The sequence below is a fragment of the Corvus hawaiiensis genome, chromosome 5 (assembly GCF_020740725.1).
Source record: "Corvus hawaiiensis isolate bCorHaw1 chromosome 5, bCorHaw1.pri.cur, whole genome shotgun sequence".
NCBI lineage: Eukaryota > Metazoa > Chordata > Aves > Passeriformes > Corvidae > Corvus > Corvus hawaiiensis.
Window position 1 is genome coordinate 561,239 of NC_063217.1, and position 22,754 is coordinate 583,992.

Below are 22,754 nucleotides of genomic sequence, written 5' to 3' on the forward strand. Positions count from 1 at the left end.
CTCTCTGCAAATCCAAAGCACAAGAGCTGCTACTTCCCTTCCTGGGGCTCCCAGCCTTCTCCCTCCCCCCATTCCCTGCCAGCTGGGACACACAGAGGGAGCACCAAGGAACACTCCTGGCAGGGAGCAGGAGTCGCTGAGAGCTGTGTGCAGCTCTGGGCCAGAAAAGCTGGCCCAGCCTCAGCAGCCCCTGGGATTTTGGGCTGTGAACACTCACCTGTGGGAAAGGCCCCTCTGCAGGCAGGAGCAACCCTGACACTCTCCAGAAGAGCTTTGGCCGTGGACCAAGTGAACCCTCAGGACTTACCTTGCTCATTTCTCCCTGGAAAGGGCCATGGAATGAGCACCTTTACAGCTGTTGGGTAAATCCTAGAAAGGGCAGGAAATCAGGGTTATGGGAAGAGTTCAGTGCTGTCACACAACTGCTCACCTGTGTTGTTGCATGATCAGGTGCTGGCCATGGAGGTCTGCCCTGTGGCCATTGCAGGGGCTGGTGTGTAAAGCAGCATTAGCATAAAAGAAGGAGCTGTATTTGCATAGGAATGAACCTTGCTGGCACTTGGCATTCCTATCCCAGGCAGGACATTACCAGGAGCTGAGATTGGCTTAGTTGGAGCAGGGTGCTGAGAATGGCCAGGTGTGGGTTCAATCGCCAGAGGAGCCATTCACATAAGGGTTCGACTTGGCGGTCCTTGTGTATCCATTCCCACTCAGGATGTCCTGTGCTCTGGAAATAAAGAAGAAACATTTTTCACTGGCCTTTTAAAGCCAGAGGTTTTTGCACTGGAGCGTGCAAGCCCCAGAGAAAGCGGGGGGGGGAGGAAGGAGAGCATCAGGTCTCACGCGGCAGTTGTGGGATGAGCGGCTCAAGCGAGCCCCGGCGAGGCCCCAGCGCCACAGCGGGCACAGTCAGAGCAGGAGCGGCAGCAGCGGCCTCGGCGCCAGCGGCCGGGCCGGGGGAGCAGCTCGTCCCGCTGCAGCCGCGCTCGTTGGGCGGGGGCGCGGCGGGCGGGAGGCCCCCGGGGGAGCGGACCCGGGGCAGGGGGAGGCGGGCGCTGCTGTGCGCAGAGGGTGCGGCGGCCTCGGCAGTGCCGGGGCTGGGGGAGCTCCGCGTCCCCGCGGGGGCTGCGGGCGGGGCCGGGCCGGGAGCGCCGGCGCTCCGGTTGCGCCAGGGGGCGCCCCACAGGGCGGGCGGCGCTGAGGGAGCGGCGGCCTCTGGGGGTGCCGGGGCGGGCACGGGCGGTCCCCGCGCCCCGGCCGCTTCCAGCCGCAATCCAACGCCTGCTCCGGGGAAGCGCCGCCTTCCCGGCGGGCCCGGCACCGGCACGGCCCCGGCTCTCCGCGGCCGTAGCGGGAGCGTAGCCGGAGCTCCGGCGGGACCCTAGCCCCGCGCTGGCCGTAGCCGGAGCGGCAGCGCTGGGCTCGGCCCCAGCGCCAATCCCGGAGCGGCTCTTGCCAGCCGCGGCGATCCCGATCCCTAATGCCATCCCCAATCCCACCTCAGTTCTCCGGCCCCGGGAGCCGCACCCCGCCCGCCGAGAGACAAGCGGCTCGGCCCGGGACCCGGTCCCGTTTCCGGTCCCACCTCAGCGCCTCGGGCTCGGCGCAGCGCCTGGAGCAGCCCCCGGTGCCGGGCTCCGCACAGCGCTCCGAACGACGGTCCTGCCGCAGCCCGGGATGAGCAGGATGAGCATCCACCGCACAAAGCGGAGCGGGCGCGGATCCGCCGGCATTTACGGGCGCGGGCGGGGCGGGGCGGGGCGGGGCCGGCACAGGTGTGAAGGGCGGGGTCCGCACAGGTGCGCGGGGCCCCAGAGCGGCTGCGCGGGGCGGGGCCGAGGGGATTTAAGCCTCGGGAATCGGCCCCTGCCGCCATTTGTTCCCTCGGCGCTTGGTGGGAACGGTTCTGGCCGGACCGGGCTCTGTATCTCTATATTTGTATGTCTCTATGTCTCTGTATTCTTTTCTTTTCTATTTGTGTTTGCTTCTCTTCTTCTAACCCTCTCCGTTCTCCCCCCTCTGCCTCCCCTCCCCCACCCCTTACACCCTCCCCCTCCTACTCCCCCTCCCTCTCCCCCCTAGCCCTCCCCTCCCTCCCCCCCCGGCCCGGTCCCCCCCATCCCCCCTCCCTGTCCCCCTACACACCCCAACCCTGCCCTACCCCTCCACCCTCTCTCCCCTTCTTCACCGTTCCTTCCCCCCCCCCGCCCCCTCACCCTGCTCCCCTTCCCCTCCCAATTCCCCCCACCTGCCCTCAATCCTCCCCCTCTGTCTCCCACCTTTCCTTCCCCCTCCACCTCCCTCTGTTCCTCTTCCCTCTTTCCCCTTCTGCACCTTGACCCCCCCCCCTCCTGTGTTCCGTCCTCGTCCTCCCCCCGCCTCCTTTCCTGTCCCCCCACCCCACCTCTCCCTGCACACCCCGAACCCCCCACCTGCCCTCCTTCTTTGACCCCCTCTGCTCCCTTATTCCCGTCCTCTGTCCCGTCTTTCCCCCGCAGCCGCGGGGCTCGGGGCGCCGGAGAATAAAGCCCAGAGGGCCGGAGCCCGGCGCCCCTGCCCTCGCTGGAGCCCCACACGGGCCGGGCCCGCTCGGCGGGTCCCCCGTGCAGTACAAAAACAGCGCCGGGGCTCCGGCTTTCCACACATCACACTGAGGATCCCCTCCTCAGGAGGGGTTCCCGGGGGGGGTGGTGGATTTCAGGGAGGGTGGTGGGTTCGGGGGGGGCGGGGTTCGGGGTATGGGGTGGGTTGGGGCGGGCCCCCTCCGGAGGAGGGGGGTGGGGCGGAGGGGGGACTTCCCCCCCCCCTCCAGTCCCCGCCCCCTCTCCCGGACCCCCTCCTCTGGACCGGGGCCCCGGGGGGGAGGGAGGGGGGCGGGTGGGGTGGGATGGGAGGGGAAGCAGAGGGGGTCATGTCACTCTGCAGCATGAACAGACGTAGAGATCACAGCCCAAAGCAACAGCCCCGCCCATGCGGCCCCCCCCCCCCCCCACCCCACCCCCTCCGGGGCCCCGGGGAGGAACCCCGTCCGGAGGAGGAGGTCCGGGAGAGGGGGCGGGGACTGGAGGGGGGGAAAGTCCCCCCTCCGCCCCATCCCTCTTCCCCGGACCCCCTCCTCCGGAGGGGGCCCACCCCAACCCACCACCCTCCCCGAAACCCACCACTCCCCCGGGAACCCCTCCTGAGGAGGGGATCCCCAGTGTGATGTGTGGAAAGCCGGAGCCCCGGCGCTGTTTTTGTACTGCACGGGGTCCCGCCGAGCGGGCCCGGCCCGTGTGGGGCTCCAGCGAGGGCAGGGGCGCCGGGCTCCGGCCCTCTGGGCTTTATTCTCCGGCGCCCCGAGCCCCGCGGCTGCGGGGGAAAGAGGGAAAGGGGAGGGATGAGATGGGGTAGGGAGAGGAGTCGGGGTGGTTTGGGGAGAACCGAGGGGGGAAGGGAAAGGCCGGGTGAGGGGGAGGGATGATGGTCAGAGGAGGGGGAAGAGAGGGGAGTCGGGTTGGGGAGCGGGGTACGGAGAGGGGAGAAAGGAGGGGTGGGGGAGAAAGGAGGGGTGGGAGGGTCGGGGATGCACAGGGGAGCAGGGAAAGAGGGTGGGGGGCGCTGGGGAGAGGGCAGGCGGGGGGCTGGGAGAGACAGGGAGGGTGTGGGGGAGAGAGAAAGAAACTGCGGGGGGGGGGTAGGAAAGAGGTGATAAGCGGGGGACGAAGGAGGAGGATAAGGGCAGGAGAAAGAGGGGGAAGAAAGAGGGGGAGCGGGGGCCTCACCCGGGCCACGCCGGGGGAGCCCGGCCCGGCCGCAGCCTCCCCGAGCTCTGAAGGAGCGAATGGCGGGGGGGGCGATTTCGGGGGCTTAAATCACCTCGGCCCCGCCCTGCGCAGCCGCCCTGGGACCCCGCGCACCTGTGCGGACCCCGCCCCGCGCACCTGAGCCGGGCCCGGGGCCACCCCTGAAACCGCGCCCCGGCCCCGCTCGGCCCCGCCCGGGACCGCCCCAGAGCCCCGGCCCCGCCCGGCCCCGGGGCCCGCCCTGCCCGGCACGGGGGCGGCACCATCGCTCGGGCCCCGCCCCTCTCTCCCGGGCCGGACCCGCCCCGCGCACCGGGGCCGGACGGGGGCCGCTCCCGGGACCGGGGGTCCGGGTCGTGCCGGCGGCCGCTGCGGGTCCCGGGCGGTGCCGCCTCTCCCCCGGCGGGATTGGGGCTGGGATCGGGACCGGGAGGAGCCGCTCCGGGACGGGCGCTGGGGCCGAGCTCGGCGCTGCCGCTCCTGCTCCGGCCGGCTCTCCGCGGGGAGCCGGGGCTGTGCCGGCGCCCGGGCAGCCCCGGCATCCCGAGCCGGGCCCGACGCGCCGGGCCGGGCTCCGCTCTCAGCCCTGAGCCCCTCCGGGAGCCCGCCTTGGGCCCCACGACGCGGCCCCGGGCTCTGCCGCCAGCCCCGGACGCGGCGCTGAGTCGCTGCTCCCGAGCTCTGCGTGGGGCCGGCGAGCCCGGCTTCGGGCTGTGCCTGAGGCAGGACTCGGAGCTCAGAGACACAGACTCGCCCTGGCCCGAAGAGCCCGCTTTGAGCATCAAAACACGGCACTTGGGCTTTAATTCAGGTCCAGCAAAACGCAGCACTTCAGTTTCTCTTTGTGAGCCCAAACACACAGGACTCGGTCTCTTCCTCAAGCCCTGAAAACAGGATTTAGTCACTGTTTCTGAGTCCCAACTCTGGCCATAGGAGCCTGCTCTCAGGACTCTAGTAGATAGAGAAATGCTGCTAGCAAGGATTTTCTTGCTATTTTCTGTGAGAGACTTTTCTGTCTCACAGAAGAGGTAGCAGAATTATGTAAACAACCAAACCACCTGCAATCTTGAGAAGTCTTCTTTATGGTACAGTAGAAAAATATTTTGACAATGGATGTTTTAGGATTTTAGCCAATCACCCCAAGGAGAGGCTGATCCTTTGTCCAATTAGACTATGAAGAAAGAAGTCTATAAAAGAGTTTGTAAAATAATTAATCAATCTTGCTGCACAATTCCTGCCTGCTGGATCTTCTCTCCTCCTCCTCCTCCCTACAGCTGCGGGACACAGTGATATACCCTAGGTCCTCGGCCTGTGGTAATAGGACAATGCAGGATTTAGTCTCTGCTTTTAAGCTCTGCACCTGCTTCTGAGCCCTCGAAACGCAGCACTGGGTCTCTTTTTGTGAGCCCAAAACCGCTCCTGTCCCTCGGGTTTGGAGCCCCCAGAAGTGCCCGGGGCCACAGCTGGACCCCAGCTGGGTACCAGCAGCTGCTCCCTCTCCCACCTGTGGGATGGGGAAGAGACCAGAGACAAAATTCCAGCTCAGAACAGTTTAAGAATGGAAACCAAGACAATCATTTGAGATTAATGACAACACATAGTAACAGTGAGAGCAACAAGAGCAGTGGTAACACTAATGAACAGGAGAGGGAAAAAAACCCCTCCACACCTGCCCTGTTACGATCCGGTTTAAACCCAGAAAAGCAAAGCAAGCTCAGTCTCTGTGCATAAACCAGAAAGAACTTAGAAGGTTCAAAATATCCCCAGAAACAAGATTAAAACCAAACGAGGCTAGATGTTGTTGCCAAAAAAATGGATGTATTTTATTTAATAGAAGAGAGGCAAAGAGAAGGGAAGAGAGAGAAAGAAACAGAAAAAAGAAGGGTGCGTGGGGGGTGGGGAAACAGGGAGAGGGGTTGGATGGAAGCCCATCACCCATCTGAGGGTGCCAACGACGTCTTGTTGCTCCCCTCCATCCGGTCTGCCGGTGGTGAGGGTCCCCCGTGGGCGCTGTGGCCACGCCGCCACATGCTGCCACAGCCGAAGGGTGCAGAATTCCGTGGGTTAATGCACACTTTGGGCCAGGTGGGAACGCCCACGTGCCTCTCTTGCAGGGGCTGGCTTGACACTGTCCCTTGCAACACTGAGGGTCTGTTGCATCATCTCTGGTGCTCTGCTGCAGGGTCTGGGGGCCCCTGTGCTGGGCCATGTCACCCCTTCTGCTGTGGATGAGCTTCCTCCCCCCGGTGAGGACCCCGCAGCTGGGCTCTGCACAGTTGGAGGATGGGCGGTCACTGCGTCTGTGACCACAGGCTTTTCCGAGGTACCCAAAGCCTCTCCTCCCTCCACCCCTTGGTGGGAGCCCGGGCAGCTGATAGCCCTGGGGCTGTGCTCCTCATCTTGGAGGTGTTAAGCCTGTGCTCCGTGAATATCCCCAGCCCTGAGTTGTTACTTTATCTTATCTTCATCAGCGAGCAGTGTCAGGCCTCAGGGCCCCATTCAGGGTGTGGGAGTCTTCTGCAGCTTTTGTAATACAGTTTTAAAAGTCTTTTAAGAAAATGTTTAAGTCATAAAACATAATATTTCAGTCTTTGAAACCCCTCCCTTTAACGTTATAAATCCAAAATCTAATCCAGAGCACCAGAATCTCCCACTGTGGAGGATTTCCATATTCCTGTTGCTTTCTCTGTGTTCTGTCCTGGGAATTTGTGGACTGAGGAAGGCACTGGCCGCTCCTCTGGCCAAGGGGAAGGCTCCTGTGCTATTCCCATGAAGAGAACACCTGGAATTACTGCCCTGGGAGCCCAGTCCAGTCTTTCCAGTGACTGGGGGACATCCAGAGGGTCTTTACATGAAATGAAAATGAGACCCCGGCCCAATGCATTTACAGCAGGATTGGACACTCCTGGCCAAGGCGACCAGTCCGTGGAAATTGGACCGGTGACGATCCAGGGGGGATTTTGATACTTGCAGATTTCATCGTGCAGAAGCTCCAGTTCTTTTGGCACCTCTTGTTTAAATGTCTCCCCACTGGAAGAGGTCAATTAGTCTTTGTAATGACCTGACTGCCAGAGGCAGGGAAAAACAATCAGCGTTCCCTGAACGCCTCCATCACTTCCATGTCCACCTGCAACGACAGGCCGATGGACAGGCAGAACAGGCTCAGAGATGGGGCTTTCAACACAAACCATTCCATCATTCCATGATCTCTGCCTGTATTAATGTTGCACTCTTCCCTCTCAAATTTAAATTCCCAAATTTAGATGATTTATTCAAGGAATAATTTTAAAATTATTCAGGAATAAAAAGGGAAGCATCAAACATACAAGAATCATTCCCACACCCACCAAACCATTCTTAACTGGAAGCCTATTCCCTGATCTCTGTCTTTGTTTTGCTTTCCTGGAAAACCTTGTGATGCCAGAGTCTCTCAGAGCGATGTACTGGCATTACTGGAAGGTTTGCTCTGTCAGAGAGCCTGGGGGGTTTACAGCACTTGTTCCTCTGCATCTTTACCCTTTCATCAGCTTTCCCCTACAACGGTGTTGTGGGAGAAGCTTGGAATTACTAGAAATGGATCAGGTTCACATTTTTGCCCCACCAGTTTTCATCGGGTTTCAAATTCCTGGAATTACCCTCAAATGTGCCCTAGAACACTGCTGTGAAAGGATCAATCAGAAGAACAGCCTGAAAGGAGAAAACCACCTAGGCAGCAGCCAGAATGATCCCATTTCTGTTCTTACCTGGTCCTGCCAGAGCTCCCAACTGCCATTCCCATTCCGAAGCAAGAGCTATGGAAGACATTCCTGCTGTCCGTGAGGGTGAGGTGGCAGTTCTGGATGGTCTTTGCTGTGGAACCAGACAACAAACAGAGTGTAAATGATCTTGGTAGTCCCTTCCAAGCCAAACCACCTCGTGATTCCATGCGTGGATCAGCACCTGTCCCAACTCCATTCCAGAAACCTCCTCCCACTAACCCAGAACTTTCCTTTTTCTGCTCAACATCAGGGATTTGCTGCCGAGTGCCCCGGGCAGGGGAAGCCTCAGCATTCCCTGGGGTGCCTCAGCATTCCCTGGAGTGCCTCAGCATTCCCTGGGACGCCTCAGCATTCCCTGGGGTGCCTCAGCATTCCCCGGGGTGCCTCAGCATTCCCTGGGGTGCCTCAGCCTTCCCTGGGGTGCCTCAGCATTCCCTGGGACGCCTCAGCATTCCCCGGGGCGCCTCAGCATTCCCTGGGGTGCCTCAGCCTTCCCTGGGGTGCCTCAGCATTCCCTGGGACACCTCAGCATTCCCTGGGGTGCCTCAGCATTCCCTGCGCTGCTGTTCCACGCCGATCCCGCGGCCAGCGCCATTCCGGGCTGCAGTGCCGGGCTCTCCCCACAAGGCGGCAGCACCGGGAGCGAGCAGCCCCGGCCGGTCCCGCTGGCTCGGGGCAGCTGCGCCTTGAACCCGCCCTGAGCCAGCGGGGCCGTGAACACAACGGGCAAAAACTCCACCGGTCCCCTTTATTTCACCCTCAGAGGCACAGGATCGCAGCATTTCCTGGGCTGCAAGGGACCCACAGGGAGCATCGAGTCGAAATCCTGGCCCTGCACCGCAAGAATCCCACCCTGTGCCCGAGAGCCTTGTCCAGACCCAAACTCTGCCCCCAAGACCCTGAAAACACAGCGGGGCTGGGAGAAGGATGACCATGGAGGATTTCTTAGATAGATCTCCTTGTACGATCGTTATATAATATTATTAGATAGTCCAGGAACCCATCCCTGTGGCGGGACAGCCATCCCTGTGCCGGGACACCCATCCCTGGGCCGGAATACCGATCCCCCGCGGCCCCCACCGTCCGCTCGGGGCTGTCCCCGTTCCCCGCTCACCTCCGAGCTCGGAGCACCCGCCCCGGCGCCCCCGGCCCGCCAGCGCTGCTCCCCGAGCTCCCCGCCATTGCCGCTCCTGGCGAAGAAGGGCGGAAGTCACCGGTACCGCACCAATGTGGCTATTCGACCTTCTCAAGATGGCGGCCGGAAGGACCCCGCTCCGTCTATTCGACTGCCTGAATGCTCCCGCCTGCCCCAGGCGCCGCTGACCCCACAGTCGGTGTCCGCATAGGGGGAAACGCCTCAGAAAATTGCGTGCAAGCGCTGGGCTGGCGTCGGCGTCGCGTTCAGGCAGCCGAATCGACGCAGCTTGGGGGGGGGGGGGGGGGGGGGGGGGGGGGGGGGGCGCTTCCCAGCCGCCATATTGAGAAGGTCAGAAAACAGCGTAAACGACCGCCATCTTTAGTGTGGCGGTGACGAAACTTCCGCCCTTCGCCGCCATCTTGGATGCTGGCAGAAGCCACTTCCGGTCGAGCCGCCATCTTTAGTGTGGTACACTTAGGGCCCCCGCCGCTCCTCACAAGGGCGTCTATTCGGCTGCCTGAATCCGGCCCGGACTCCGACGCCGGCCCCGCGCTTTCCGCGCGATTTTCCGCGGTGCTTCCCGGCGCGAGGACACGGCTGGTGGGGTCAGCCGCGCCGGAGGCGGGCGACTGCTCCGCGACCGGCGGCAGGCATCGGCAGGGACACCTCTCGCAGGGGCCTAGTGCGTCCGCCATCTTGAGTGTGGCGGAAGTGTAAACCACCCTCTGCAAGGTCCTGGCAGGTTCTAATAAAAACGTCACTTAACGCCGTCCCGAGAGCGCGGAACTGCGCCTTCCTTTCCGAGCCGCCTCCTTGAGAGCGACACGCGGGCGGCTCTATTCCGACCGTGTCCGCCCGGTGCCCCCCGCCCCGGTCGCGCTGCGACCGCGCCTCTGCTGCCCGGCAAAACCGGCCCCGCCCCCCGCGCTGTCATTCGTCGCGGTCACCGCCCCGCATGGCGCCCGCTCCTTTCCATAGCTGTGGCCCCACTCATGCACGGCCGTGTCCCTCGGCGCTCCGAACCGCCCTTCGCCCCTCCCCTCCGCTGACAGACCCAGCCCCGCTCGCTCCCGCTCCTTGCCCTTGCCACGCTCGGCAGCCACCGAGGCCGCCGCCCTCTCGGCTCAGCCGGCACCGGGCGGCAGCAGCGCCGGGGCGCCGTGTCGGGGGCGGCAGTGCCGCGCTCTCGCCACCAGGCGGCAGCAGCGCCGCCCAGCTCAGCCCGGGGGCAGGGACAGAGCAGAGGGAAAAGCCGCCTCTGGGCGCTCTGCAGCTCCTGCAGCCCGAGCGTCTCGGCTCCTGGGGCCAGGCGCTTGCTTCTTTCCTTCCTACAGAAAAACGCCGGCTCGTTATTCGCAAAACTTGCTGATCTCTATTCCCAGCTTCTTGTATTCCTGTATGCGACAGAGTAGAGAGAGAGGGCTGGCGCATTTCAAAATGAATTTACATCTAAATCAGTAGCATTTGCCTATAGATGTAAAAATGAAGAACTTAACAGGTTTTAGTATCCTGCACACATCCCTCCCTGGGAGGAATGGTAAAAAGTTAAAAACAAATGAAATTTAAAAAGAAGAAAGTTAGAAACAAAGTTACAACGGCAGAAATTTAGAAACAAACAAAGAGGTAAAATACAAGAAACAAACAAATTTCCAAAGGTAGAAAGTTAAAAACAAACAAAGTTAGGAACAAAAAAAAAAGTTAGGAACAAAATTAGAAAGGTAGAAATTCAGAAACAAACTCAGAAAGGCAAGTGTTGAGCCTTTGACAGGGTACCCTTCCTTCTCGGACCAGGGTGAAAGAGCAGAGGAGGCTGCTGTTCTGCTAAGTTCTTTACTTCACAGTCTCACAGCTGTCTTGAAGGCAGAGTTCAAATGGGGTTACATGATAAAGCCAAGCAGCAGCAGCAGGCAAAACCAGCTTCTTCTATATGCTCCATACACTATATTTTTTCTTATAGAAGTGTGGATTCTATTTGTTCATTGACCAGTAAGATTAACACACGATTCTAGTTTTCTTTTTCTTAACCCATCCTGGTCTAATTCTAACACTTGTAAGCCTGACACAAGTGTTCCATCTGTATTACACAGATTTGCATATACAGTTTCTATCAGCTCTTATTGTTTATGTGAACACTCCATCTAAAAAATATGAACAGTGTAATTCTATCTATATTTTGTCTAAAGTAAAGAATTCTGTGAAAAGGTAACACTGCCGCAGCAAGAGCTGTGTTTAAGATCTCTGCTACAGCTTTTTCAGGTTTAAGGCACTTAGCATCTATTTCTACTAAAAGTTAAAAATCTGTATTTCTATTTCACTTTGGTGTGGCTTCATGGATGTCAGCTTGTCCAAAGGTTTTAATTCAAACCTAATGCTTTGGCTTCCCTCTGGGCCTGAGGCCAGAGGAGCCTTCACTCTAACAAGAAGGTTAGAAACAAAGTCAGAAAGGTAAAAGTTAGAAAGTAAAAAACAAATTTAGAAAGGCACAAAGTTAGAAATGTAGAGTGTTAGAAACAAACAAAGCTAGAAAGGTAAAAATGGGGAGAAAAACAAAGGTTTAAAGTTTCAAACAAACAAAGGAGAAAGGGACAAATCTAGAAAGTTAGAAACAAACAAAGGTAGAAAGTTAGAAAGGTAGCAACAAAAATGGTAGGAATGTAGAAAGGTAGAAACAAGCAGTAGAAAGTTGGAAATGTAGAAAGTCAGAAAGGTAGAAACGAAGAGAGAAAGTCAGAGATGTAGAAAGTTAGAAACAAAGGTAAGAATGAACAAAGGTAAAAGGAGAGAAAACTTAGGTGGTACAAAGTCTTAAAAGTAGAAACAAAAAAGGTAGAAAGGCAGGTCAGAAGGGTAGAAATGAACAAATGCAGAAAGGTAGAAACGCAGAAATGAACAAAGGTAGAAATGTAGAAAGTTAGAAATGAAGAAAGATGGAAAGATAGAAAGTTCAAATGGTAGAAACAAACAAACATGTCAAGTTAGAAATTTAGAAAGGTAGAAAGCAACAAAGGTAGAAAGATAGAAAGGTAGAGAGTCAGAACCAAACAAAGGTAGAAAGTTAAAAAGGTAGAAATGAACAAAGGTAGGAAGTTGGAAAGGCAGAAAATGCAGAGGCTGGCAGCAGCCATTCCAGCCTTAACGAGAGCCCTGTGTAGAAGAGCAACTTGTTCCATTGATCTTCACTTTGCTAAGGGCCTTCTGCTCTCTTGGGAAAGATGCAGAGCAGGCAAATGGCTACAGGTAGAAGCACCAGGTATGACTGTTCTTCCTTCACCTCCCAGAAAGCTGAGGGGTTTCATGTTTGAGTCAGTGGCCTAGAAGGAGCAGAAAGTCTGCCCTGACCAGTCTGTGGGCATGGATCTGTTTTGTCTTTCCCTGTGCCCATTCCCAAAACTCTCTTAAAACTTTCCCAAAATAGAAACACAAAGACTGGGGCAGATCGTGCCTGAAGAAAGAGCGGTCTCTGTTTTTTTCCAAGCTGCTACAGAAACAAACTAAGGTAGAAAGGTAAAAATGAACAAAGGAGGGAAGGTGAGAAAGGTAGTTTGAAAGTCAAAGTCAGAGACAGAGAGAGAGAGAAAGTCAAAGTCAGAGAGAGAGAAAGTCAAAGTCAGAGAGAGAAAGTCAAAGTCAGAGAGAGAAAAGTCAGAGAGAAAGAAAGTCAGAGTCATAAAGAAAGAGAAAGAAAAATAGAGAGAAAAAGGAATAGAGAAACAGAAGAATAGGGTTTGAGAGAAAAAGAAATCGAGTTTAAAAGAGAATTAGTGTTGAAGAGAAAAAGAGAAACTGAGAAATAGAGTGACAGAGACATCCAGAAACAGTTAAACAGCAAGAAAAAGATAAAGAGTTAGAAAAAGTCAAGTGAGGAATAGACTGAAAAGTAAAGCAAAGCAAGAAATACGGCGAAAAAATTACTAAACCACATCAAAGGAAGAGAGCAACCAAAAGGGGGAGAGGGGGGGTATCTTTATTAGGGTTTATTCAACTTTATTGAACGAGGGCTTTTTATTTACACTTCAGCAAAGCAAGTGGAAATAACAACACACAAGCACAAGCACAAATACAATCCATATGCACACTGGTCAAAGTCCAATTGACATACAGAGCAATATGTGCAAGTGCAGCAGCAAACACGAACACAGAGCAACACAAGCCAACCCCCTATCAGTACAATGTAACAATTGTTCTATTTCTGGAAAATTAATTACATTTTATTGTTTCAGGAAACCCAAAACAACAGCAGCACAGGGAGAAGAAAACACTCATCCACCACACACCTCCTTCAGCTGACACACAAACCCACCCTCGCTCTCGTCTCGAGAGCACCCCATGGGAACGCGGTTCCCGGGAGCCCCAAAATCATCCCGCCTGACAAATCCCCGGCACGGTCGGCACCCAAACCCTGGCGATGAACGTCACCTCACAGACCGGCTGGGTCTCAGATAAAAAAACCCAGCCGGGAGGGAGAAAATCCCCAGACAGCGCAGCTGGGTTGTTTTTACTCTAAGTTTAAAAAGTAGCTGAAAAGCCTGAAAGGCAAAACTCACACACACAAGGTCAGAACCATTCCACACCTGTTGGGGTCTCCTCCCCTGCCGTGTAGCCCTGGGAGAGGGGGCCCTGAGGGCACAGACACGGGGCTACCCTGTCCCTGCTCAGCCTCGTTCCCATTGGTTGGTTTGTGTTCCCTGCGCGGGGAGAAGGACCCTTGGTCCCGTGACTGGAACAGTTCCTCGGCAGAGCCCCGGCCATGCGGCTGGAGAAATAAACATCTCTCTGAAACAGCTATCAAGAATCTGTCTGTCCGTATATATTTCCTTTCCACGGGACTCCTGGTTTGATATATGCGTGTTGCAGGATCCCCACTGCAACAAATGGTGGAGATTTGAGAGCAGAACGATCCCCGATCCCTAAGCGACTGATTTGTGTGAGTAAACCCTGGAAACTTTGGATTCCTCTTCTTGGTTTTGCTTTGCTATTCCATATCTAAACTATGGAGGAACCGTGGGAAGACTCTTGGCTCTCAGAGCCGCATATGGACATTTATCTTAAAATGATTCTTGAACAACGATTTGTAAATTTTAGCTTGATTCAAGCTCAAAAAGAACTGAAACACTTCCTGGCATGGTTGTTTAAGAACTTTTTCTATGTTTCTTGGGATTTAATTCTTACCAAGGGCTTTTGGAAAACCGTTTGGACACAGTTAATACTGGAGTCAAAATATATGCCGATGGAAGAATATTTTCGTGAATATTATTTAGTTACTGAGACTGTTGAGCAATGTCAGCTGTGTCCTGGTGAAGGGAAGCCTGGCGCAGGGACCGTGCGGCCCAGGCCACGTGCACCGAGCGCTCTGAGAGCAGCAGCGAGGCAGTTCCCGCGCGCGGGCGGAGCCACGCGAGCCGCAGTGTCGGTGGCGGAGCGAGGCGCGGCGGGACCCGGCGGTGCCTGCCCGGTCCTGTGCAGTGCGTGGTGGAGCGAGCCCCGGGAACGCCCGGCCGAGAGGGGCGGCGCGCGGGCGGCGGCTGGCGGCGATGGCGGTGGAACGGAGCCGCGCCCAGCCGAGACGCGCGCTGGAGCAGGGCGCGGGGGAGTCATTGCTCGGGGGCCCGGCCGAGACGTGGGTGCAGCGCCCGACAGCGGCAGCGAAGCTGCGACCAGAGGAGGCGACGCACGGAGAACTGAGTGGCGTGGCCCGGCCCGGCCCGCGCAGCCCCGAACGCGACCCCGGGAAGAGCGCGCAGGCACGAGCAGCCCCGACAATTCCAACACGGGAGCGACCGAAAGAGAGAACAAAGACGCAGCGAGACAGAAAACAGCAGCCACTCGGAAAAAGGAAAAAATCATAGTAACTAAGACCTTAGGGATAGTAAAATGGTATAATGTTAAGCAAAATTATGGTTTTATAACAAGGTGTGACAACCAGCAAGACATATTCGTGCATAGAACTGCTATTAAAAAGAATAACCCTGAAAAATGCATCCCAAGCTTGGGAGATGGAGAGGTGGTGGAATTTAATATTGTACTAGGGAGAAAAGGGTTACAAGCATCGCAGGTCACTGGGCCTGATGGTGTTCCTGTAAAAGGCAGTATATATGCAAAAAATCGTAGTCATGTTAGACAGTATCTCCATTGTAAGCCCCCCCTACAGTCTCCCTTTCCTAATCCCACCTTTCCCTTTTACCCTATGTCCTATTACCCCCAGTGTATTCCCAATCCGTTTTTTCATCCATGGTTTCCCTCACAAAACCATGCTTTTGCCAATTGTTTCCCCCAAAAATCCCTTTCCAATGCCGAGTGGGGGATGAAAAGGGGGAGGGAAGAAGTTAAACCCTCTCCTGCCTCAGTTTCCCCACAAAGCATGCTCAGAGAATTCTGTCTCCCTTCTGTCAGCCCTAAGATGTTCCAGAGAATCTGTTTGGACATTTAAAGGCTCAGGAGGGTGGCTTGTTTTGTTTTGAAACTGTTCTTGTTATGTTTATCCAGTTGTTTTCATTCTCCTTTTATTAAAATAAAACGGGTGAGGTGTTGGGGTCCCTCCCCTGCCATGGAGCCCTGGGAGAGGGGCCCTGAGGGCACAGACACGGGGCTACCCTGTCCCTGCTCAGCCTCGTTCCCATTGGTTGGTTTGTGTTCCCTGCGCGGGCAGAAGGACCCTTGGTCCCGTGACTGGAACAGTTCCTCGGCAGAGCTCCGGCCATGCGGCTGGAGAAATAAACATCTCTGAAACAGCTAGCAAGAATCTGTCTGTCCATATATATTTCCTTTCCACGGGACTCCTGGTTTGATATATGCGTGTTGCAGGATCCCCACTGCAACACACACCCGCACTCTTCTCGCAGGCAGACAGACACAGTCACACACACACAGTCACACACCCTTCAGCTTACACCCTGACTGCAGCCCTTACTCAAAACATTCCAGCCAGGAAGATGCTCCGACACAGCTTCTGGATGCCGCTCCTCGACGTCGAACGGCGCGCGCCGGGAAAACTGGCAGTGTCGGTGACCGCGGAGATCCGAAGCCGCCTCGGGGACCTGCGAGACAACGGGAGGCGGTCAACGAGACGCCGAGGGCTAGGAGTTATTCCCACACTGGGCCCGTAAGTTTTCTACCCAAAAACCCATGAAAAAGAGACGAACCACTAAGTTTTATAACTCTTCTACTTAACCGTGACCCTACGTGCCGGGGCAGGGCAGCTCAAACCCAGAAAGCACATAGGGAAGTGTTTCACCATGTACAGCCCCGTGAAACAGAGTGGGCGGGGAGGCAAGAACTAGAACGCAGGGGAAAGCAGGGATTAGATACAATAAAATGTCAGTAGGGCCTTTTTTAAGCTGAACCTAAGTCGATCACTACATCAAGTTGAACTCTATGTTAACTTCCAAAGACATATGTCTTTTCAAATCCAGACAGCTGGTTTAGAACTTCTGTGTTGCTGTTTAGACATCAAGCTTTGGGGCTGAGGTTTTTTTATTCCCAGGTGCTTGCTGGCAGTAAAAATTCACTTCACATCTGCAGTGTGTGCACGTGGCTTGGGCTGTGGATTCTGGGGCAAAAAAAATTCAGGAATCAGGGAAAAAAAGAGATGGAAAAGAGAAAGAGAAAGGGAATGTGAAGGGAAAGGGAAAGGGAAAGAAAGGTGGAAGAGAGAAAGGGAAAGGAAAGGGAAGGGAAGGGAAAGGAAAAATTAGACATAAAAATAATATTAAACCCAAAAATAAAAATAAATATGATGCCGCTCCCCATTCCGTTCCCCTGTTCCCCATCCTGTTCCCCCGCTCTCCATCCTGTTCCCCCACTCCCCCATCCCGTTCCCCTGCTCCCCCATCCCGTTCCCCATCCCGTTCCCCCGCTCCCCCATCCCGTTCCCCGCTCCCCCATTCCCCATCCCGCTCCCGCGTTCCCCCGCTCCCCCATCCCGTTCCCCCCCGCTCCCCATCCCGTTCCCCGCTCTCCCATCCCGCTCCCCCGCTCCCCCATCCCGTTCCCCGCTCCCCTATCCCGTTCCCCCGTTCCCCATCCCGTTCCCCCCCGTTCCCCATCCCATTCCCCGTTCCCCATCCCGTTCCCCGTTCCCCATCCCGTTCCCCATCCCGTTCCCCATCCCGTTCCCCATCCCGTTCCCCCCCGTTCCCCATCCCGTTCCCCCCCCGTTCCCCATCCCGTTCCCCGTTCCTCATCCCGTTCCCCCGTTCCCCATCCAGTTCCCCATCCCGTTCCCCGTTCCCCATCCCGTTCCCCCGTTCCCCATCCCGCTCCCCATCCCGTTCTCCCGCTCCTCGCTCACCGCCCGGGCCCGTCCATGCCCGCCCGCCCCAACCGCTCTCGCCGATTCCAACTGGCCACGCGCAGCCCCGAGCCACCTCCCCATTGGCCAGCCCTCGGCCCGCCCCGCCTTCCCATTGGCCGCTGGGCCCGTCAATCACGCGGGAAACCCCGCCCCCCGCAGGCGCTGTCCCACGGCGGCCGCTGGAATGCGGCCCGGGCGCATCCCCAAGGGAAAAAGGAGGCACAAAATGAGGAATTGGGAAGTAAAAGGGGAAGGCTGTGCAGCGCCCGCGGCGCCCCGACAACGAGGAGCAGCCCCCACTCCTCTCCCCATCTTCGTTTCGCACCCCCGAGCCCTGCACGTTATCAGGGAGCAGCCCCAACCCTCTCCCATCATTAACTCGGAGATACTCCATGGTTTTTCCAAACTGCTGAATTTATTGTGCTGAAGAGCCGCTTCGTTCAGCACACACCGGTCCATAGATCTGCATAGAAAAGTGCTGAGATACAATTCCAGGCTTCCCCAGCCCATCTCCAGGTGTCACCCCCAGCCCTCCCAGGGGCTCCCAGTTCCCAGGGCAGAGCAGAACCAGCACCCAGCCAGCAGCTCCTCGGTCCTGCGAGGTGTGTGGCACTTCCAGAAGTACACCATGCCTTGGAGCAAGCTGGCCAAACAATTCCACACCTAAACCCTTCAATCCCTGCAAGTCAAGGCAGACTCACAAATGCCCAAGAATTCGCACCTGCAATGGAAAAGTTAAAAGATCAACATCTGCCTGAACTGCATTTGCAGAGTCCAATTGCACCGATTTTCCTCTGTCTCACGCTGGCAAATTGCCCGGAACGTGCTGTGTACAACAGCCTGGAAACCATGGAAAAGTCCTGACACTGGTATCCCGACGCCTCTTGCAGACACCCAGCTCAGGGAAACCTTTGCAGCAAAGCACATCCCAAAGGAGCTGTTTTCCCCGAGGAAGCCCAGCACCGGCAGCGCTGCCCCAGAGCACAAAGCAGCAGCTCTGCTGGGGAAGAGCATCCTTCAGTTCCTCTGCTGCTCACTTGACCACAGAGCTGTTCCTAGGCCACATTCACTCCCCCACCCTGAAGGAACTACCTGCAACCCCCTTCCAAGTGCTCACTGCTCCCTGCTGTTCACATGACCTTTTCTACATAAAACTACCAGGAACAGTGGAGACCTTTAAAAAAAAAAAAAAAAAAAAAAAAAAAGAAAAGATAAAAAAACTGGGTTTGCACAAATAAGCACTGAATCCAAAACCTTTTATGTTTCCAGTATTCCAACCACGTTCAGATGCTGAGCAGGTGCTAAAAACAACAGAAAAGCACAAAAGAGACAAATCTTCCTTCTCGACCTTCAATATCCTCAATTCAGGAAAATCACCCAAACTCAACAGCTCTATACAGAAGGGCAAAAAAACCCCATGTGTACTTTGAGCTGGTGAGAAGAACAGGAACCTGCAGCAACTGAGGCTGCACAGTCCGCAGCAGCGAGAGCTCAGCACATGTCCAGACAGGCAATTCCAGCACCTAAATTTAAAAAGAAGAAAAAGTTGATTTCTTTTTTTTAAAGTTACTCTAAGTTCGTAAAACCAAACCAGCCTTTGCTCTTGATTTTGGCTCACTGATGCACACACACACACAAGAAGCCAACGGTCACACAGGGCCCGCTTGCAGAATTCCTGATCCAAACCCTCGTCTTTCCTGCCCAGCACTGAGGGAAATCTGACAGAGGATTCATAAAGAGCCCTCACTGAGAGCAGTCATCGCCCCAGGCCTTCAGGCTTGGCAAGATTCTGTAGGGAACAGACCCAAATTCAGTTCCTAAATCTGAATCTCTGACAAGTCCTGTTAGAAAGACAGCAGACAGTCCATCAGAACACAGAATTAAAAGGCTGCACAAGGAATAACAGAAGCTTTTCCAGGAACAGCACAAGTTCCTTTTCTCCCTCACCAGTCCGGGACCATGAGACCTTTGGCCCCAGGAGACAGGAGAGCTGTTATCAACACTCGAACCTCCCAAGCGTTGTTATTTCTCAGAGAACTGGGCCGGCACTGAGCTACTCCCATGCGCCTGCAGGGCTCTGGGGAGGGGCAAGACGACCCACTCCTGCCTGGAGAAATTTCAACCCCGTAAAAAGTCATTTCCCTTCTCTCTCTCTGAGCCACGGCCAAAGCAGCTCTGTAGAACAACCCGGGGGATTTATGGGAGGGCTGATTCTCTCAGGAAAGACCCCAGACCCTGAAGAAACAAAACCACCCCAAATTTCCAGCTGAAAACACGCTGCTTCCTGAATGGGAGCACACAAAACTCTCTTAAGCATCTTCAGAGATGGCCCATTCATCATCTAGGATGGACAATTAATCAGACCCAGGAAAGGCTTTGTGCAGCCCAACTCCGGGACAAGAAAACATCATGAATATGCTAAATTGTGTGAAAAATAGAATTAATTCGGACTCTGCCCAAAAACTGTATAAGAAGGAACCAGCCGAAGCAGCACCCGTGAACTTGGGAGCTCTGGTGCGATAGAGGTCAGATGTATGCGTGTTCACCCAGCTCCGACCCCGGGCTCAGGCTGCTTTTCTCCATCGTGGCTTTCTGTGTGACCGATCTTTCGCCGCAGAATAAAATCTATTTCTTTATTAAATTTAATTTGGCTGAATTTCTTTACCTCACGTTCATAACAACGATGTAACATGCGAAAAGCCAACATCACAATACCATTTATAACAGAGGGATCCGCCGGAGGCACCCGCGGTGCTGCGGTCCTGGCCGCGGAGTGATCCGCGAGGGACTATTTGTGATGCGGTCCTGCCCGCGGAGGAATCAGCGGTGATGCGACCCCGCCCGCGGAGGGATCCGCCCGAGGGACTATTTGTGATGCGCTCCTGCCCGCGGAGGGATCAGCGATGATGCCGCCCTGCCCGCCCAGCTGCTCTCTCTCCCTTTTCCCGCTCTCCCCTCTGCTCCCAGCGCTTCTCCTGCAAAGAGCACGGCTTTTCCTGGGCTCTTTTCCTGCCGGGCTGCAGCGAGCGCTCCCCTCAAGGAGCGGGGGCAGCTTTGCTCGCGGCGGCAGCGATTAAACAGAGCAGGCCCGGGACAATTCCTGCTTAGCTGGGCTTTGAGCACATTCCTGAGCCAGCACGGCAGCAGCGAGTGAGGCAGCGGCACATGAAGGAGGCTGCGGCTCTGGCCAAGCTGGGGAGGGGTTCCTCTGTAAAATAAGAACATGGAGAGACAAACCAGAAAGGGCAGGGAAAAAAAAGAAAAAGCCAAGACAAACTAAACTTTTTTTAAAAAATAATCCGGATCCAGAGGGACTTCTGGCTGGAGAACTTCCTGGGGAGCAATCCTGCCCCTCTGGGAGGCAATGCCAGGGCAACTCCAGCTGAAACCTGCACACAAACACCACAAAGATTTCAGATATTTGCAGGAAGCATCCACTTAGCAACTGCTGCTTAATAATTTATTCACTTTCCCATTAAATGGTACATTCAGTCCACAAGACTTAAACAGCTTTCTGGTAGTTTTATTTACAGTCTGCAGCGTGTTCTGTAAAACACAGGAGTGCTCACAGACACACACACACAACACAGGGATTTGCAAACATTTAAAGAAGTACAGTTTATTCCAAAGGAAGTCTACGCACTACTTTTTCCATAAAAATTATAAAAAATACTTTAGTTACTGTATTTTACCTAAACCAAGATACTTGAGAATTCTTCCACAAGTGATGCCCCCTCCCCACAAAGGGCACTCCGACAAGAAGAAATTCAGGAGACTGCATCACCAAATAAAATCCTAATGGCAACTGCTTCAATGCACCAGAAGAACAAAGAATTCCCACTCTGCATCCAGATATCCCTGCTCTGCAGCCTGTCTGGATCTGTTTTTGTAGGGCTTGTGGGGCTTTTGCACTCACTTCCTTCTCCAGGGCAGTTCCCACAAACAAAGAATGACTGAATTTCTGCAGACTGTCACTCGGCAATCCTGCATTTCACACATCCAAAAGGAAACACATCCAAAGGGAAACACTTTCCTTTGAGCCCTTTATTTCAAGGAGTCTCTTTTTTACTGAGCATCCAGTGAGAACAGTGCCCAGTTGTGGCTGTTATTATTTCTCTGCTTTTGCTGTGTGGCAATATTGTGCTGGAGCTCTGCAGAACACCCACTGCAGCCCTTGTCTCACTGGGGCACACCGAATTGACAAAAAAAAGGCACAAAGATGAAACTCCTAAAGCAGCAGCAGCCCCAAGTCACTGAGCTGCTGCTTCCCAACACCAACACTCTGCGTCTCAGCAAACACTTCCAACACATGAGCCAAGGCCACAGGGCAGTGAAAAGCCCAGAGCCTGCGGGCAGGACAAGCACTCCATTGATCAGTAACAAACCAACACAGCTCAACTGGATGGTGCACTTAAGACTGGACCTGGAAGCATCAGGAAAAGCCGCTTTCGGTGTCCCTGTGTCCGTCCCTAGCCCGGCTCTCCCCTCCACACCAGTCCAGCCCGCCGCTTTTGGGGCCCGCCCCGGCCCCGCCCCTGCCGGCGGCCCCAGTCCCGGCTCCGGCCCCGCTCCCGATGTCCGCGGCCGTTCCAGCAGCCCCCGCCCCCGCTGCGTTCTCTGCCGCGGCTCCATTGAACCCGGCTTCGGCCCCGCGGGCCGCGCTGGGCCCGCCGGCAGCTCGGCCTCCTGGCGCCGTGGCTGCTGCGGACCCGTGCAGAGGCTCCACGCCAGCCTCTGGTACCGGCCCGAAGAGCTGGTGCCCTTGGCGGTGCCGGCAGCAGCCTCCGCTTTTGCTCCCCCGCTCCTGGAGGAATCGGCCTCCGAGAGGATTCCCACCTCCTACCCCCCCTGGAGGAATCGGCCTCCGAGAGCATTCCCACCTCCTACCCCCCCTCCCTCCCTCGCCTGCACCGTTCCCCTGGCAACGACCGCTTCTGCTGCTCCTCTGAAAGGAGAAGCAAAACGCCAAAGTTCCATCTCGAGGAACGAGCCCTTGCAGAAGGAAATAATATCTGGAGACGGTTCTTCCAGATGTGTCCAAGGAAAAAGAATGTCAGGGTAGGCTTTAGTTGATGGGGGGACTATGCACACTGGAAGATTTAGCACACAAGAAGGGAAATACATCTACTGATTCAAGGTACGCTTTTGGAGGGGTGCATGCCTTTGGGAAAATCTGGGAAGAAAGGGGATTGCTTGGTTCAGAGGGAGAGGGGCTCATGCATGGGAGACTTGTTTTGGAGGTTTTAGAGGCATTGGAATTGCCTGAAGAGAGAGCTGTGGTACATAGGGGGGGACAGCGGGGGGGATGGCCTCAGAGATGGGAGGAGGGAGTTTGGCAGATCGGGGGGGCTGAGGATGCTGCAGAGAATGGGATAAAAAGGGTTGTGTTAATTTTGGCCTCGAAGAGCGAAAAATTGGAGACTCCAAAATTCAGTGAAACAGAGGAAAAAGAATGAAGGAAGAAGGGGGGGAAGGCCAGACGAATGTGGAAAATGGAAACTTCCTGACGGAAGGCAGTTACTTCGTAAGTCACTCACCAGAAAAATATTAGAAAACATGCATCAAAAACTCATTGGGGTACTAAGGCTTTGTGTGATCACTTTCTAAGGAATTATGGGTGCATTGGAATCTATGGGTTGGCTAAACAAATAACTGAAAGATGTATGGTTTGCCAAAAAGTAAATAAGAAGGTGATGAGAAAAACAACTTCAGGAGGTCGTGAGTTGGCTCTCCGACCATTTCAAAGTATCCACGTGGACTTTACTGAAGTCCCCCACGTGCAG

General features: G+C 55.6%; 1 protein-coding gene and 1 long non-coding RNA gene across 2 annotated transcripts; one reads left to right on the forward strand and one right to left on the reverse strand.

The window, feature by feature from the left end:
• Positions 1-857: 857 nt before the first annotated feature.
• LOC125326067 (basic proline-rich protein-like) lies at positions 858-22,108 on the forward strand. Its single transcript, XM_048303856.1, has 3 exons — positions 858-1,071; positions 2,083-2,109; positions 21,414-22,108. Exons 1-3 carry the CDS (start codon positions 858-860, stop codon positions 22,031-22,033), a joined length of 861 nt encoding a protein of 286 aa, XP_048159813.1. The 3' UTR covers positions 22,034-22,108.
• LOC125326700 lies at positions 12,641-16,308 on the reverse strand. Its single transcript, XR_007203948.1, has 2 exons — positions 15,504-16,308; positions 12,641-13,252 (listed from the first exon to the last, which is right to left on the reverse strand). It is a non-coding gene; the product is annotated as an uncharacterized LOC125326700 (long non-coding RNA).
• Positions 22,109-22,754: the final 646 nt, after the last annotated feature.

Excerpts from the sequence above, each read along its gene's own strand:
- LOC125326067 (XM_048303856.1), top strand. The coding sequence starts at position 858 with ATGAGCGGCTCAAGCGAGCCCCGGCGAGGCCCCAGCGCCACAGCGGGC. Across the intron at positions 1,072-2,082 it reads GGCGCTGCTGTGCGCAGAGG|CCCTCCCCTCCCTCCCCCCC; the intron begins GTGCGGCGGCCT and ends TCTCCCCCCTAG. Across the intron at positions 2,110-21,413 it reads CTCCCTCCCCCCCCGGCCCG|CCGCTTTCGGTGTCCCTGTG; the intron begins GTCCCCCCCATC and ends CATCAGGAAAAG.